Below are 15,441 nucleotides of genomic sequence, written 5' to 3'. Positions count from 1 at the left end.
ATTGCTCCTTTATATTCTTGTAATATTATATAAATTCCTCGAGGACTTGCTGTATGTGCTAATTATCGATGAATTTGAATTGTGAAGTCAGCAAGTGAACTGTCCATCGATAATACTGGAGGTCATTAAGATGAAGATTCATCATCTGTGTTTAGCTACTGTGTTGCAATGGACCACGAGTTTATTAATCACTTTGTGATTAACAATTCTCTTATGACAGAAAAATTGAATTGTCATGTCTGACATGACATTCTTCGGTCAGCTACATGGCAACAGATCTTCTAAATTTGACAGTTAAAAACTGATAAGTTGAAATAAGAGAACATCTGCTCTAAACAAGACGACATATGCAAGCTCATATCCATTTGTCAATAAAAATTGTTTTTGTCTATAGTTGTACGCTAACCTGATCGATTAGATCCCTGGTTAACGAATAGCTTTTGACTCAAATATGTCAAGTTTTTGATCATTTATTTTCCAATTCTTTATTGTTCACTTTTCCATTTTAAGGTATAATCTTTTTTTATTTTTTTCGTGAGAATAATGCACTTTAACTTCACTGATGACAGATTTGATATTCTCTGATTGTACAGACAAGTGAAAAGAAAAGAAAAGAAAAGAGAGAAATTGACTTTACTCAATTGTTTAAACACATCTTGTGAAGGTAAAACTATGAATCCACGTTGGGTCATTCATTGTACGATTACTTTTTTTTTTTTACCATATTCAATTCTAAATCCATATTTTCTTTCTGCTGGATTTCTTCAAGGTACAACAGAGGAGGAAAAACAGGGATTCCTTACGCCTCCTCTACTTAAGTTTTCCCGCAGTCTCTCAATGCCAGATACTTCAGAGGATATCCCTCCTCCCCCAGCCATTTCACCCCCCTCACCACCTGCCTTCAACTCACCTGCTGGCTCAAAGCCCAAGAGTTACGGTACCACAAGACCCACCTTTACCCAGAACTCACCTAACGCAGTGACGACTATTAGTAGAACCACAGATGTTGGTACATTGAGGCGGGGCTACCACAGACAGAGTTCAGAGCATTTTGAGAGTACACGCACACGAGGGCGTACGCCAGTGCCCGAAAACCCGTACTCTGAAGTAGGCAATAAGAATTTGTATGTGCCAGCAAAACCAGCCCGAAGGAAGGGCATGCTAGTAAAACAGTCAAATGTCGAGGACAGTCCAGAAAAAACATGTCATATGCCAGCAAGCCCCTCGGGCCCAGTTTCCATGCCTACTACACCTGTTGAGCGAACATGCTCTTCCATCCCCATTCCTACCATCATTGTCAAGGAACCATCCACCAGCAGCAGTGGCAAGAGCAGTCAGGGTAGCAGTATGGAGATTGAACCCAGCACTCCGGAACACCCATCTCTAATGCCAACTGTTGGTGGAAGTGGTGGTCTGCGTCCTGAAGACCCAACGTCTTTAGGCAACCCATTTGCGGCAGCTATTGCTGGTGCGGTGCGGGACAGAGAGAAGAGACTCGAGGCAAAAAAACACTCTATTGCCTTCCAGTCAATAGATATGGGGGATGATGACTTAATTGGTCCTACCCCAACACCTCGCCTTCGCCAGTCAAAATCCATCGATGAGGGCATGTTTGGTAGTGACGAGCGACTCCGAAGGATGATGGCTCCACTAGTGCACCTTGGACCACCTGTTGGAGGAGGCAGTGGAAACATGACAGACTTTAACACTCCGGAGCCTACCGTTGTTCGGGAGCCACTAAATACTAAAACAGGACAGTGTCCTAATCTAGATAGCCCTGTTAGTCTCCCAGCTACTCCTCCAAAGAGCCGATATAGGGCCAATGGGACCTACCTTCATCCTGTCACTGGTAAACCTCTGGACCCTAATTCTCCTCTAGCTTTGGCCCTCGCAGCTCGTGACCGAGCAATGAAGGAACAACAAAATCATCATCAAAATCAGCAACAAAATCCTCCTCAGGTTCCGCAAACTCCCAAACACGAAGCTCAGTCCCTCCCCCTGCAGCCAAGCCACAAACTAGACCTCAACCAGCCACTCTTTATCGATACCAAGTTGCGGTCTGGGATTGAGACAAGTTTTGCGTCAATCTCCTCGGCAACCATGGGCCGTCCAGGGCGAGGTGGCTTGCGCAGGCAAATGACTGAACAGAAATACGAGTCTGATGTGGCTCGGGAGGAGCGAGAGCATCACGTAGTTGAGGAGAGGAAAAGTGCACCTGCAGATGTGGCTGACACACCTAAGTCAGCTGGGCTGTTAATGGTTCACACCAGCACAGAAATAAGCAACAAGGTAAACAACCAAGAGTTGGAAGGACAGGATAGCAACAGGCCATCTGAGCTGAAAGACCCCAATCAACCTGATCCTCGCAGTGGCCCAACATTGTCTATTAATCCCCAGCCCTCTTCAACACGAAGACGTAGCATTCCTTTAGGAGAATCCTTGGATGAACCTGTGAAGCTACCTTTCCGGATCCCCCCTCCTCCGCTAGCGTCAGTTGACATTGATGAGGATTTTGATTTCACAGAGCCACTCCCACCTCCTCTAGAGTTTGCAAACAGTATTGACATCCCCGATGACCAGGCTAGTGTGATTGCACAGATGCTTCAGCAACAGAGAAGGAATGGGGGTCCTCTACTACCCCAATACAATGTCCATGCCCCTCTACTTGTCACTGATCAACACAAACGGGTGACGAACAGTATGGCCCCTTCATATCCTCCTCCTCCACCAGACCCAGAGTCAGGGGTAGGTGACTCTGGTATTGAAGAGGTAGACAGCCGCAGCAGTGGAGACCCTCAGCACATGGAGACCACCAGCACCGTGTCAAGCATCTCCACCCTTTCGTCAGAAGGAGGCTACTGTGAAACCACTCTGGAGAGCCTTTATGCTACTGCAGATGGGCATTGCTTCCTAGTGGATAGACCTCCTGTACCACCCAAACCCAAAGGCAAATCAGTCATCAACAGAACCTCGCTTTACCATGATGCCCTAATTGAAGAACCACCTGAATCTTATGGGTCACCACCTCAGGCTAGTGCTGCTCATACTTTATCCTCTGAACCTCCTAGGACGCCCACTCAAAGGACATCAAAGCTGTGGGGTGATCAACCTCCTGAGCTTCATAGCCCTCCATCTACACCAGACACCAAGAACACAGTTATCACAGAGTTGAGTTCCATTCTGCAACACATGAATCGCGATAGACCACCCAAATCAGGAGAAAGCCTGGACTCCCCCACAGGAAACCAAGGGGACTTTGGAACAAGGTATATGATGGCTCATTTCTTTTCTTTTCTTTTTAAACTGCTCTGGTATTGACGGGGTAAACATATTTAGAATTTAGTCCTTTGTTAAGACAGTTTTTGCACCAATGTTGTTATACATATATTTCAAGGTAGGGGGGGATGAGTGTGGGCTACTTAAGCAATCATTGTTGACTATGTTTGCCAATGCTAGAGGAGATAGTACCCAGAATTCATTTGTTTGTGCTAGTAGTGTCAGATTATGAGGTTTTACAGATTGTTTTGGGTTTAGGACCCATGGTTATAAAGTATACATGCTAAAAACAGCTTCAGCTGCAAAGGTACTCTTGCTGAGAAGAGTTATTGAGTTATTGATACAGTGGTAGTATTGCAATATTTGATTCATTTTTAGTTCATAATTGCACCGGCTGCACCACACTTTGCTTATTTAAATCTTAAGCCTTATTCTCTGTTGGAATTTATTTGTGTGCTACTTTGGTAGCAACGAGTTAGGCCTGAATTAACAGCACAGTGGGAGAAAAATGGCAGATTTTCACACCTCGGGAATATCATTGGTAATCAGGCAGAGATTAAAAATGTATGCCACAGGTGGAGCAATAAGATTTTCTGTCAGCTTCAAAGTAGTCCCAATTTATCAGGACCTGCAGATTTTGAGGACTTTTTGATACTTTAAAAGGATAGAAATTATAAGTCTGACTTAATAAAAGATTGTAATCTGACCAAACTGCATGAGGGCTGTCATTTTTTGGGATTGAGAGATGAAAATAGATGATCAGAGGTGATGTTTGCAAAAGTAATCAAGCATGTTGGCCCTGTCAAAGATTTTAAGGGAATCCTTCACAATGCTCAGTGAAGTTTGGAGGCTTTGTTATTTTCAGATATGGATTTTATTTTTGGTTTTCCAAAATTAAGAGCGAGAGAGAGAGAGAGACAGTGAGAGAGAGACAGAGAGAGAGTTAAGATTCTTTGAAGTTTGTGTCTCATTTGATTTGGCTTGTCGGATTTTGTTTGTGCATGCATTAGTCAATTGCCTTAACAGTAAGTCATAGGTATCATTTTTTTCGGCCAATACTTCATTTCTCTCTTTTTTTGTGTGTGAAAATGAAAAGGGCAAATATGACAAATTAATTTTTGATCAGTTGTATTCGGAGATTGACTGCAAAAGTAAGGATGATGATGTCATGTTTTAGGAGCAACAGAATCAGTCAGAATTCAATTTATAAAACTCAAAGAAGTGGGACAATGGTTTTATGGAAACAGTACCTTAACTACATCAGCTCATGTTTTATTAAACTCACATCTCGGTATGAGGGGAAAATAAAAAAGCAAAATAAATAATTAAATGGTGGCATGCATTTTGCATGGGCAGTCCATCAGAGAGGTGTAGAAAGCAGTGGAAAAAAAGGGTTGATTGCTTTGGGCACTTCTTTTTTCTGGTGCAATAAAAAAACAGACCAAAACGGTTACATCCATTTTTGTTAATTACAGTGTCTTGCCCAGCAGCTGCTTAAGTCCTGCCTTGCATCGCTTCGTTCACGCTCCATGCCACATGCTATCATGTTATCCTCATTTCCATCATCTGTGCTTGGTCTGTTGACCTAAAACTTTCTAATCATTTCATTTTCAGCTCAACTCCATTTTCTCCAGTCTCCCGTAGTTCCTTCATCCCTTCTTTCTTCATGTTTCCCCAGTACACCCTCACAGGTAGGATCCATCGTCTGTTATCATGCCACACTAAGTTATCCACGTGTATTTTGTTTATTTTTTTTAATTTTTTTTTTGGGGGGGTCAAAAGAAGATTTGGTAGACTGTAAACGGAAGCCAGAAAACAGAAATGTATCAAAGACAAAAAGTGTAGTTTTGTTAGTAAACCCACAGTGCTTCTTAAGTGTTTCCTTTCTGTCATTGTATAATTTAAAATTAAATGTATTTGAAATTAAACAATTGATAATACAATACAGCAAACCCTTTTCACAGTGTTGTCAGACCACATTCCGTTCATTTCTTCCTGGAGTTATGCTCACTCCTGCTATCTGTGTTTGATAATGTAGTAAGAAAATTTAAATACAAAAGGTAACATGATATTATAATGTTTAAATATTTATGATCACAGTAACTGTAAATTAAGATGACGATGCAGAAGAGGGCAGCAATTTCTCCAATTATTATTAGACAGCATCCATTCATCCATCCATTTTCTGTACCACTTCTCCTCACTAGGGTCGCTGGCGTGCTGGAGCCTATCCCAGCTATCTATTTTCGGGCGAGAGGCGGGGAACATCCTGAACTGGTCGTCGGCCAATCGCAGGGCACATATAAACAAACAACCATTCGCACTCACATTCACACCTATGGGCAATTTAGAGTCTTCAATCAACCTACCATGCATGTTTTTGGGATGTGGGAGGAAACCGGAGTGCCCGGAGAAAACCCACGCAGGCACGGGGAGAACATGCAAACTCCACACAGGCGGGGCCGGGGATTGAACCCCAGTCCTCAGAACTGTGATGCAGATGTCCTAACCAGTCGTCCACCACATGGGTAGTTGTATTTGTCAAGAGATTTTGGGCTCTATTTTTGTAGATGATGCATCTGCGGTGGAATGCGAAAGCTGGCGGATCCTGATTGTCATGCAAGCGCAAGACTCGTTGCGCATGTCTGACAATTTGACACAACACCGCTCTGCAAAAAGCTGGGTGTTCCGGCACAGCAAGGGCAGAGTGACAAATTGGTGACAAAAAGCCAGTCTAGAGTTAGGGTTGCTCAGACCACGTCTAAATCTGGCGCAGCTGGTCTCACACAATCTTGGTGAATTTGATGGGGGCACAGGCAGACAGATTCTAAGCTCCGCGGACGTGTGGTGGATGTCAGATGTATTTCATTTGTAAATATGTGAACAGCGGTCATCAAACCCTCTGAATCATTGTAGAAATCATTTTATTGAACGCATTATTATTATTATTATCATCATCATCATCATTATTATTATGTTTTTTAAATCATTCCACTGGCCGGCACAGCTATGAAGGGGGTTTACACAAACGATCGGGAGTGGGCATAGATATATGAGGTCTGCGGAAATATTTAAGTTACCAGCAGTTATCACCAGCTCATACTGTATTTTATCAGGGTGCCCACACACATTGTCTTTTGCCACACCAGCCAAGATCAGTCACAATGCACGGATCGCTGTGATGCATCATTCTCTTCCGCACAGAGACGTCTCCATGCGAGACTGTCATTGCGCCACATTTAAAGGGAATGAGAGGAGCTGCTGTAATTGGTGGCGAGTGAATTCGGGTATAAACACACCCACAGTGGCGCAGCCTTCCCATTCTCGGATCCGCTGGGCTACGCTCATCTACGAAATTACCAATATCAGTCATTGTTCACAGATATTTCACAGATTACAACCTGAACGGTTGTCACCCGCCACGCTGGATTTACGCCGGCCACGAAAATAGAGCCCTAAGTTATCTGACCCCACCATGAAAAGGGTCCATTGCTGGGTGGCAAATCTTGTAGTCGTCTGGCATTCAGAAGATTGAGTGACTGTTACAATCCCCTCCAGTCCTGTCAAAGTGTCCTTCAGCAAGTTAGTGAAACCCTAGTTGCACCAAATGCTGCTATTATTGTGTGACTCAAACACAAAACAACATACCAAACTCCAGTAAGTGGATTTATTGGCAGCCCCTCGAGATTGCTTCTCCTTGTCATATCTCTCAAGTCTACTTACATTTTTTGATCATCACCTCTCATGAAACTGAATATACAGTATATGCCGTACATTTGGACAATAAACTCGTGATCTGAAAAGAATGAAGTATTTTGATGCATTATGATTCACGCAAGGAGAAAAAATGATGTATGCCCATGTCAGATCTGATAGTAAACACTTTTAATGGCGCTCTCCATAAAGATAAGTGTGTTGTAACAGAATGAATCATGAATAATGCAGAGTGATTTACCGTTTTTCATGACTTGGATACCAATGTTTCGACTACACTAGTGATGACAGCTTTCGTGCTGGTTGGTGTATTGTTTTATGGTTTATTGTACATCGATGTTAATGTAGTAAAAAAATAATTATTTGAAATTGATTTAAAATGATTTTGTTCTCAAAGTCAAGCATGGAATTTTTGTCTGAACTGAGGGTTATTGGTGGGTGACTGTCAAATGATTGAATGACTGAATGCAGACAAAGCCTGTTGAAATCAGATGTTTTTTGACGTTCCGGTCTCATACAAATGAGCTGCTGCTCAACATCCCCCCTCACTTGTACTTACATTTACTCCAGAGACCATATATATGAATACAAGCAATTAAAAAGCTGTTTTTACATAATATGTCCCCTTAAAGGCACAACCCATTTTAGCTTCCCTACTGTTCTGTATGGTTGTGGCATATCCAAAGCATATATATTAAACAGGTCTCTAATTGCTCTGTACCATCTCGTACCGTCGGTGTCGTTTTAATGTGAGTGTAGTTTGAGGGAAAATTGTCTGATGTGATTAATTTAATAAGGTCACTGTTAGGGTGGTCTGATAAACAAGTTGCTTTCAGTTGTGAGCCCTAAAACGATGTTGAACATCCTGTTAGGGTCTACCGATTACTTTTTTGTTTGGTGCTCTAAAACAGGGATCTTCAATTAAAATTCAGTGGGGTTCGGTTGCAAAGGATTTCTCAGGGCAAAGGTCTGGAACGCAATGTTTCGATTTGTGTAGCTGACCCATCCATCCATCCACTTTCTGTCCTGCCTATATCCATTAGGGTCGCATGTGTGCTGCTGGAGTCTATCTCAATAGACATTGGGTGAACTGGTTGCCAGCCAATTGCAAGGCACATATAACAGACATACAAACACCAAAGGCATGAAAAAGGTGACCAAAAAAATAAAAAATAATTCAGGGGGGTCGGGGGGGATCCCCCGAGCATCGTGCAGATAATTTTTTTGTTTTGATTTTGATATGCGGCACGGTGGCCGACTGGTTAGAGCGTCAGCCTCACAGTTCTGAGGACCCGGGTTCAATCCCCGGCCCCGCCTGTGTGGAGTTTGCATGTTCTCCCGTGCCTGCGTGGGTTTTCTCCGGGCACTCCGGTTTCCTCCCACATCCCAAAAACATGCATGAATTGGAGACTCTAAATTGCCCGTAGGTGTGAATGTGAGTGCGAATGATTGTTTGTTTGTATGTGCCCTAGGATTGGCTGGCAACCAGTTCAGGGTGTACCCCACCTCCTGCCCAATGATAGCTGGGATAGGCTCCAGCATGCCCGCGACCCTAGTGAGGAGAAGCGGCTCAGAAAATGGATGGATGGATGGATGATTTTAATATAAATTAAGCAGGCGGCACGGTGGCCGACTGGTTAGAGCCTCTGCCTCACAGTTCTGAGGATCGGGGTTCAATCCCCGGCCCCGCCTGTGTGGAGTTTGCATGTTCTCCCCGTGCCTGTGTGGGTTTTCTCCGGGCACTCCGGTTTCCTCCCACATCCCAAAAACATGCATGGTAGGTTAATTGACAACTCTAAATTGGCCGTAGGTGTGAATGTGAGTGCAAATGGTTGTTTGTTTGTATGTGCCCTGCGATTGGCTGGCGACCAGTTCAGGGTGTACCCCACCTCCTGCCCAATGATAGCTGGGATAGGCTCCAGTATGCCTGCCACCCTCGTGAGGAGAAGCGGCTCAGAAAATGGATGGATGGATAAATTAAGCAATCTGTAAGACTGAAGAGTACAATAAGGCAATATAGATAAATGTTTTTATCTGTGAAGAAAATTTATTTACACTGCTCAAGTACATGTTGATGTACAAATTTAAGATTAGAATTAAATTTGCCTCATTTATTAGATTTTTTTGTGTTTTGTTTTGGCCTCCAAATTGAGCCACGCCCATCTCCACCTGCACCTGATGCCTGCTTCAAGCTGTGCCATATGAATAGCATCCTCCTCTTTAAGCACTTTCCTTCTGGAAAAGAATTGACTAAAATCATTGTCTGTTTCTCCTCATTTTTCACTATTACCAACTTCAAAGGTTAATCCCAAATGCATCCTGCAGGAAACTATTAAGTACAATATTTTTCTGTTTTTATTGGCCATTTCTGAATTTGAAGTTCGTTCATTCTGTGTTGTGCAATCATCCCTAACATCGCTCCCTCGGTTAATAAATTTAACACTAACAATAATAGTAATAATAATAATAATAATAAACAGATAATTGTAGCCGCGTTTCCTAATTAATACAAGATGTACTAGCGGATCAACTCTTATTGCCGATGTTACGTGTGCTTTATGGTTCCACTGGGACCACAACCAGGGCCACGAGCCGGAGCACCTCAACACGAAAATACAAAAGACCAGTGCAACAAATACCAGCAAAATGTTGCTTAAACATAAGAGCTAGCAATAGAGGATGTCCGCTCCAGAGGTGGGTAGAGTAGCCAAACATTGTACTCAAGTAAGAGTACTGTTACAATAAAGTGACTCAAGTAAAAGTAAAACATAGTCCTTCAAAAAATTACTTAAGAGTAAAAAGTGCACAGTGAAATTATTACTCAAGTACTGAGTAAATGGTGAGTAACTTCTGATTTTTTTTTTTTTTTTTTACAACAGCATGAACATCAATAAAAAAGCAATTTTTAAATTACAAAATGAAATGTGAATGTGCAAATTCTGATGTTGCTGTGTGTGTGTATGCACAGTCAAAACTACAAAAAAACATCTGCCATTTACTGCAAGGTGTTTTCTCAAGTTATAAGCGGGCTGAAATATCCACGTTTGGGCAGACAGTGCCAGACAAATACTACAATACAGGAAAGCTGTTGTTTTTGTTCATCTAAATGTAAACAACAGTAGCGCGCCGTTGCCTCCATGGTAACGACAACCTTCCCAACATGGCCACCACGTACGCACGACAATTAGCAGGGCAAGCTTATCTAGTGTGAATACCTGTGTCTGGGAAGCCCAATGGAAGACGTTGTGTGAGGTCATATGACTTTCTTGTGTCGTTTGATTGGTGAAATAGACTTAAACATCACTAGCGCTTAAATTCGATTGACGCAAAGAGCGCCCAATGCAGTTGAAGTCGTAGTCTCGCGCACAAAATAGTTGATAAATAAGCAATAATAAATAAATAATGTGTGGAATGGATCTATGCCAGCGTTCAAGGAGTACGAAACAGCCTATGACGTCAGCCACGGGCCTGGCAGCGCCTTGCATGGCAGCAGTCGCCTATTGGTGTATGAAGGTATGGGTGAATGTGAGGCTTTGTAAAGCGCTTTGGGCACTGTGATGCTGTAGATAAAGTGCTATATAAGTCCATTTACCATTTATGACCAAAATGTCGCTAAATTTACATTGGAATGCTATCCGAAGAGAACATTCATGTGCTCTTTTGTTGAGTTGAGTCATGTAGGCTCTGCTGTTCTGGGGTCTCACTATGGTTATCTTGCGAGTTATGCCCACCGAGTTCAGTGGATGGTCGAAGAACTTGTGTTTCATTTGGAAGTGCTGCTTAACGTTCCCGCTTTCTATTGAAGCCATAGTCTCGCAACATATGAGACACAACAGTTTTAGAATAGAAGCGTATTGGTCCGTCCATTCGTTTTTAAAAATGCCACATAAAAATTAACTTTGTAAACTATGAAATGGGCCATGCCGCCCACATCGTCTTACACAAATCGCTTCCGCAAAAAAACGATTTGATTGCCTCATTACGGACATGTGACCACAATGAGCCAATCAAACCGTTTGTTTACACATACACTTTACTCATACACAGTCTGTGACTGCAGCCTGTGGGAGGAAAAAAAAGTGCCGTGTGACAGCAGGCATTATCTTTATGTAACGGCAAGTGACCTTGGGTCCGCTTGAGACCTTGACTTGGTCCGGACCCGGAACGCAATCTGCCATTTGTAGATGTCTGCTATACAACATTTGTGTGGTTGTGTCAGTGTGTAAACCCGCTCACTTACACCGCTGGGGTCTCCGATTATCAGCCTCCACACACATACAAAGTAGCTAATCTCATGTGGAGAGGTCTGCCATGTAGTTTAGCAGAAATGATAAGAATGTCCGCAGCTAGACAGCAGCGCATAGTGACGATGCCGTCACGTTAAATAGGTGCTCCTGCCTCAATAGCTGTCAAACAGATGGTAACATAGACACACAGAAGATGGCCTAGATTCACACTATGGCCAGCCTCTATATTCACTCTCTTTTTTTTTTTCTTTTTTTTTTTTACCCTGTCTCGCATCATCTTGGGCTCGCTTGCTATTGTGCACAATCTCTTACTCTCATTCTTCTTCGTCACTGTACTGGAATGAACCTCGGTAGCAGCGGTGCCATCCCTCTTTTTGTTCCTGAGGATGATAATAGGGATTTTTTTTTTCTCTTTTTTTTATCCCTGTCTCTTAGCATCCCAGATTAAATGTGCGTTGGTTGTGCCTGTGGACGAAATGGTTGCCAAGCAACCATCTGAAGAGAGCAGCCTTGGGGCCCGCAGTGATGACAGCCTGAGTTCGAGGGACATGTTAGCACGTGTTAGTGACTGTGTGCATGTGTGTGTGTGTGTGTGTGTGTGTGCGCGTGCGTGTGTGTGTGTGTGTGTGTGTGTGAGCAGGAGGATGCCAAGCCTTACCCACAGCAGAGTTCAACATCATTTTATTCAGGTCACGTGCCACGCTGCTTTAGTAGACCAACATTACGTAACCAAGCACAGCCAAGTCAGAGTGTGTGTGTGTGTGTGTGTGCGTGCATGTGCGTGTGTGTGTGTGTGTGTGTGTGTGTGTGTGTGTGTGAGCGAGATCAAGCGCTCTGACTTCTATAAATAAATGCAGCATGCACACGTTCACCAATGAATGTGACCCTTTATGTGTGAAGCGGAGTGTGCTAGAAAGAAGCAAGGAGTTGTAAGATGTGTAGGCGTGGTGCAAGCGAGGTCTCCCACCACCATATCAATATAGCTCTACATCACTGAAGGCCAACGCAGGATGTGCTAATGCTACTGCACTTATTTTATTTATTTATTTATTGCAGTGTTACGTTCACAGATATTTCACAGATTAGACATGTTACTCCATGTTTCCATCAAATTGGCATTTGCAAAAAAACACAAGTTGTGAAGAGTGCCAAAATAAGTGTACACGGGGTTGGTTTATAAGAATATGTCGTAACGTGGCATATGAAGGCATGCTCAGTTACAACTGTACTTATTGTTTTGATTTTGTCTTTTTGCGAATATTTACCTTAAATATGACTTTAACTACCGCAGTAGCATGTAGTGTAGATTAGACTACGTCTTTTTTCTGACTAACAGTAACTCACAAAAATTAGTACACTTTTCACATTTTTGTAAATATTTCATGATATCTTTCCAGGGGACAACACTGAAGAAAAGACACTTTGCTACAATGTAAAGTAGTTCATGTTGAGATTGTATAACCTTACTGTCCCCTCAAAATAATGCAACGCACAGCCATTAATGTCTAAACCTTTACCAACAAAAGTGAATACACCCCTTAGTGAGATTATCCAAATTAGAAAGTGTCAATTCTGTGTGGCACCCATTAATTTTCAAGCTTTATTGCATCGCTTTGGATTTGAAATCAGCACAGTTTTTGAGTTGAAGAGACAGATTAGGGGTTTAATCTTGGTTTGTCACGCTGATTATGAGGGAGAAAAATGCCGACATATTAAAAGTTGGACAAGTTTAGGCACCTCATACTCAAGGAGAGTATGTACTGTATATGAATGGTATAAACAAAGTATGTGTCGCGGTAGGCAGAGGTGGGAGTAAAGCCCAGTACACACACAGATCATCGGGTTGTTTTTGTCACGATTTGGTCCCTTCCCGACCAAGATTATTTTATCCTTTCTGAGGTGTGTTCAGAGTGAACTTGTCCCGATAATAGGATCCAAAATGGGTCGGGCCAATGATCTTAAATTGTAATCGTATTCAATATTTCTCACCAAAACTCTTCAGATGTGTGGGGAAAGACGACTTCTGCCCATCATGACTGAGTTACAAGAAAGTAGGCGTAAATAAAAACAAACGTGTCCGACTCTGTTATATTTTGTATTCGTGGGTTTCACCAGATGGCAAGAAGTATTTTCCAAAGGAAGTCTATATTGACACCACCACCATTCTACAACACTCCCGTCCCCGGAGCTTTCGGCAACACTCAGGAAACATCGGCATACTGGTAGACTGCCTCCGGTAGGCCTTCAAAAGAAAAGCATAACACGATTCACACACCCAAAACACAAAGTCCGATGGACCTCAGAAATGCAGCACCTGTTCGTAGAGCTGTGGGAAGCACGAGAGTGCTTATTTAAAGACCGCTAAAACAGACAAACAAACAAAAAATCTCGTGAATTTGATACATCACAGCAAAGCATCTTGTTAACAAGCCAGACAATGAATGGACAAAAAAAATACAAGGTATGTGAAATCAAGCTTCAAAATGGCCAAGAATTGAGACATTCTTTCAGCTTCCAGACGCTGTGGGTGTGTTGCTGAGAACGTCTGAAAATCACACCTCTCCCTGTCAATCAAAGACATGCATTGACGTCTGGCGCCGCTGCCTCGCAACACAACGTGCCAGACGGCAGACAGTGTGGTCCAAATAACACAAAACAGTTTTTTATTTTCAGTTGTGGGCATAGTTTCCTGGCCAATTGTACGCTTTACTGGTAGAAGTGGGATTATGAACAAGGTAGTTGCAATACCACCAAATGGCCACTGCATGGAATAAAGGCGCGTGGTGCATCGTCATCGCATTCTTATGACTTCATGAGGATATTTTTTAGCCTCACCCTCAAATTCATGACTGAAGATGTAAAATAGTTTTGTGTCCGATCTCAACAATTTGGTACTATATTGCTCTCAGTGTTTGCACAGGTTTTCAGCACTTACCTTCAAACATATTGAATAAATCGATAAACGACAAATTTACATTTTGGAGGGCCTTTATCGGTCGCGCCAAGATTTTCCACAGTCTTTTTTGTTATTATTATTTAGTTCAGGATTTTTCTGTAAAAACAAAAACACCATAATTTTTCGCCTCTCATGTCCTTTTTGATGTTGCGTTGCTACGTTTTGATTTCTTCATTTTTATTAGATCACATTTGATCACGCGAGATTTTGATCTTGGCAGTATTTGGTCTACAGTATATTCGAGATCAGTTATGGAACAGAATCTTTGTGTGTTCTGTTCTGTTTTGAGATTATCGGAGCACACCACACACACTATGGCCAAAACTGACAAATGGCTGATGTTTTTCTTATCGTCGTGTGTTGGGTCTCTAGCAGATTAAAAAATAAGAATAATAATTTAAGATTGTTTAAATCCGTATGCAGCACGGTGGACGACTGCCTCACAGTTCTGAGGATCGGGGTTCAATCCCCAGCCCCGCCTGTGTGGAGTTTGCATGTTCTCCCCGTGCCTGCGTGGGTTTACTCCAGGCACTCCGGTTTCCTCCCACATCCCAAAAACATGCATGGTGGGTTAATTGACAACTCTAAATTGCCCGTAGGTGTGAATGTGAGTGCGAATGGTTGTTTGTTTGTATGTGCCCTGCGATTGGCTGGCAACCATTTCAGGGTGTACCCCGCCTCCTGCCCAATGATAGCTGGGATAGGCTCCAGCAGGCCCGTGACCCTAGTGAGGAGAAGCGGCTCAGAAAATGGATGGATGGATAGATAAATCCGTATGTCTACACCAGGCCAGTCACAAATGTGCAAGTCGCGAGCAAGTCTTAACATTGAGGTTTCAAGAAAGCCCAAAATTACTGTTGGGGGAAAAACAAAAGTCAAGTCAAGTCCCCACTAAATTTCAAGCAAGTCGTGTCACGTCATTACTTGGTTTAAGCAAGTTAGAAGTCAAGTAAAGTCCTGCTCACCTTTTATTGGCACCCTCCATCCATCCATTTTCTGAGCCACTTCTCCTCACTAGGGTCACAGGCGTGCTGGAGCCTATCCCAGCTGACATCGGACAGGAGGCGGGGTACACTCTGAACTGGTTGCCAGCCAATCACAGGGCACATACAAACAAAGAACCATTCACACTCACATTCACACCTACAGGCAATTTAGAGTCTCCAATTCATGCATGTTTTTGGGATGTGGGAGGTAACCGGAGTGCCCGGAGAAAACCCACGCAGGCACGGGGAGAACATGCAAACT

General features: G+C 42.9%; 1 protein-coding gene across 3 annotated transcripts in view; it reads left to right on the top strand.

Annotated features, from left to right (window-relative positions):
* Positions 1-15,441, top strand: part of LOC133395980 (SH3 and multiple ankyrin repeat domains protein 2-like) — a 304,904-nt gene that overhangs the window by 274,716 nt on the left and 14,747 nt on the right. For 2 of the 3 annotated variants that reach the window (XM_061665354.1, XM_061665346.1), the window contains one exon: positions 770-3,266. In XM_061665354.1, the coding sequence (XP_061521338.1) occupies positions 770-3,266 (2,497 nt within the window). Of the gene's footprint in view, positions 1-769; positions 3,267-4,890; positions 4,968-15,441 lie in introns of all 3 variants that reach the window. The other variant, XM_061665361.1, reaches the window with a different exon arrangement.

The sequence above is a fragment of the Phycodurus eques genome, chromosome 2, assembly GCF_024500275.1.
Source record: "Phycodurus eques isolate BA_2022a chromosome 2, UOR_Pequ_1.1, whole genome shotgun sequence".
In the NCBI taxonomy this organism is placed as follows: Eukaryota; Metazoa; Chordata; class Actinopteri; order Syngnathiformes; family Syngnathidae; genus Phycodurus; species Phycodurus eques.
Note: the sequence above shows the minus strand (reverse complement) of the source record. Positions and strands in the feature narration are given on the sequence as shown.